This window comes from Nestor notabilis, unplaced genomic scaffold (genome assembly GCF_000696875.1).
Source record: "Nestor notabilis isolate BGI_N333 unplaced genomic scaffold, ASM69687v1 scaffold26444, whole genome shotgun sequence".
In the NCBI taxonomy this organism is placed as follows: domain Eukaryota; kingdom Metazoa; phylum Chordata; class Aves; order Psittaciformes; family Psittacidae; genus Nestor; species Nestor notabilis.
The window spans coordinates 4,047-7,058 of record NW_009926391.1 but is presented as its reverse complement, the minus strand read 5'-3'; the positions used below and the strand labels follow the sequence as shown (position 1 = coordinate 7,058).

At 43.9% G+C, this 3,012-nt stretch overlaps 1 protein-coding gene across 1 annotated transcript in view; it reads left to right on the top strand.

Annotated features, from left to right (window-relative positions):
- HEATR6 (HEAT repeat containing 6) overlaps positions 1 to 3,012 on the top strand; it is a gene marked incomplete at its 5' end in the record, with an annotated part of 13,749 nt that overhangs the window by 9,782 nt on the left and 955 nt on the right. Inside the window, 4 exons of the mRNA XM_010013513.1 lie at positions 313 to 435; positions 1,385 to 1,509; positions 2,181 to 2,277; positions 2,710 to 2,914. Of these exons, the coding sequence (XP_010011815.1) occupies positions 313 to 435; positions 1,385 to 1,509; positions 2,181 to 2,277; positions 2,710 to 2,914 (550 nt within the window). The remainder of the gene's footprint in view (positions 1 to 312; positions 436 to 1,384; positions 1,510 to 2,180; positions 2,278 to 2,709; positions 2,915 to 3,012) is intronic.

Genomic DNA, 3,012 nt, shown 5'->3' with positions numbered 1-3,012 from the left:
AAAGAGTGAAGTAAGACAGGAAAACCCAACTGATCCAGTGGTTTTACTCCTGATGGGCCATGCTGTCTGCATTTGGATAGTAGTTAGTATTTTGGTTTCCTTTGTGGTCTTACCTAACAGCGACAAGATTGTTCTTGCTGGAAGCATTCCCACTTCCTGTGTGGCATCCTGAAATGCCACTCGATTTACTTTAAAGAGTGTGCTCTGAATGGTAGTTTCTGTATATTCCACGTGTTAGGGTTTTTCAATTGTCTTAGTGGGATAGAGATCTTTTCAGGTTCTCTCTATTGCCATGACTGCTTTTCATTGCAGAATGACCAGCAGATTTTGTGTGTCACTCTGCTTCTTGGCCTGAACCACAGTGAGAACCCGCTGGTAAAAGCTGCTGCTGCACGTGCACTTGGAGTCTACATCCTCTTCTCTTGCCTCAGGCAGGTCAGAACTGCCCTGTTTTTCTTATTTTGAGCCATTTTATAACGGTTTTGGTGAAGTGTAAGATGTGGGACATGAGTTCTTTTGGAATGAATTGGCCTTCCTACTTGCTTTTGGTCTGTAGAGTATATATAGCTCTTCCTCACTGTCTCCAGGCCTGCTCTTGTCTCTTATGTGGTAAACAGAACCAGCACAGGTTTGAGTAAGATGAAGCAGAAGCCAAAGTGCCTCACAAGTGAGATCAAAAGGAGGGAGGCCAGGATCTTCCCTGAGCTCTCAGGGGCCGAAGTGGGAAGGCCAGGTTCGCACAAAGGAGCTGCAAGAGATGAGGAAAGAAGGGAGCAAGTGTACAACAAGTTTTTAATGTGAAGGCTTCAGTTTTGCTTTCAAGCTCAGAAGTAAAGCTTATTTAGAGAAAAATGCTGGATGCTTTCCACAGAAAAAATTGGTCTTGGCTTGGTTGAGCTGGGAGACTCTGGAGTTTTTGCAGTGTGGCCTGAACTGAGTGATTGTAATAATAGGATCATGCAATAGCTGATGTTGAGATTCGATTCCAAAATATTTTGAAAGAAAACTCTTTACCATAGGCAAGGGAATGAAAATGAAACATAAGGGCCATAGAAGAGGAGATTAAACAGGCAGCTCAAGAGGGAGTTTGGAGAAGGAATTGCTTTAAGAGTGGGATTTGATGAGTGTAAGATTGGCAGTTCAGGAAATTATGTTAAATCCAAAGTAACTAAAGCACTAATAAAATGAAATAATACATTGAAACCTTTCAGCAACAGCCACTCAAGAAAGTGATGAAGTTGGTCACTGTTAATTTAAGATCAAACCAAGCTGTACAAACATGTTAAAGGAAGAATGTATGAACAGAGCTGGTCTCCGTGCAGGTATCATTTCCCCAGGGAAGACCAGAATGTGTATGTTACTTAAGCAGTTTTTACTTTTCTAGGATGTGATGTTTGTGGCAGACACAGCAAATGCTATTCTGGATTCCCTCCATGACAAGTCTCCAAACGTCCGTGCCAAAGCAGCTTGGTCCCTGGGCAATCTTACAGACACCCTCATCCTCAACATGTACGTAAGTGGCCTTGGCCTGTGGAATTCCCCTCTCTGCCCCAGCTCCTGTAGCATCACACGGAGGATACTGATCTTCTTAGTATCAAGCCCTCAAATTTGGCTTGGATGCTTCTTTTTAACCACTCAGCCTGTGTGTCTGCCAGCGTGTGACACTGTTAACAAGTATCTGGTATCCATCTGGGGGGCGAGTTGTAAACTGCTTGGGTTCAGCTCTTTCTGTTCATTAGTCTGGAGTATATTCCAAGTTTACTTTTCAGTTTTCTATTGCTTGTATATTGCTTCGTGTAATTGAGTTTCCCTGGTTACTTTCAACATAACACAGGAGTAAAATTAATAAATATTTAACACTTCCTCAAGCCAAAGCCTGACCTACTGTTACATTTTTAACAGGAGAAATAGTTATCATATATTCCTGCTACAGAATTGCCTCTGAGCAATTCATTGCCCTCTGTTTTTTATTACAGACTTAATGCATTGCTAACTGGCTTACTTGCATTGATAGTTTGGTTTTAAATTAATAAACATAGTGGTCACATGTAGTAAGGTCTGCCTTACATATTAGCCCTCTAAAGAGTGAAGGTTGTTCATACGCCTCTATAAAGGATTGTATCCCATCTTTGGGGATGAATCATCTGAGCTGGCCTTTCACTGTGTGATTTTCCTGCCAGGGAAACGATGGGACAAAGTTTTCATGAGGAATTTTCTGATCTCCTCCTGTTGAAAATGTTACGGTCTGCGACTGAAGCATCCAGAGACAGAGACAAGGTACGAGTGAGGGGAGGGAGGGTGGAGTTGTCATGGTGTGGTTAACTCTTATTACAAGAAAAAAAAGGCAGGGGGAGATGTCACCAGTTACTTGGGGGCGTTTTGCCCCAGTGGATGGGGAGCTGCAGCTCAGCATCCTCTCTTGAGGGCTCATGGTTGGAGGTTTCTGTTGTTTGACCTGCAGGGCATTTGATTGTGCTTTTCCATACTGCAGGAGGGGGTTGGGTTGATTCTTTTTTTAGGGTGACCATTTGCACAGAACAATCTTTCTGGTGGCATTTAAGAACTTGCCATCTGATAAGACACCAAATCTGATTCCAGACAGGCTCCTTGTTGGCTCTGAGCACGATTTCGCAGCAGGCTTGACAAAAGCTTTGCCTAGAAGCTGAAAGCCAAAATGGTTTTGGGGTTTTTTGTGCGTGTGTGTTCCAGGTAAAGAGCAATGCAGTCCGGGCCCTTGGGAATGTGCTTCATTTCCTTCAGCCATATCACATAGCAAACCCCAGGTTCAGGGAAGCCATCGAGGAATCTCTCCAGGCCCTCATCTCCACTGTTCAGAGTGAGGCCACTATGAAAGTGCGCTGGAATGCTTGTTATGCCCTGGGGAATGTATTTAAGAACCCTGCCTTGCCACTCGGTGAGTAACTTGTCCCTCTGGCTCTGGATTTGCACAGCAGGTTGTGGTTTTGATAAGAAGGTCTCTGTTACCGATGTGTTGGGGAAGCAGGAGAAAGC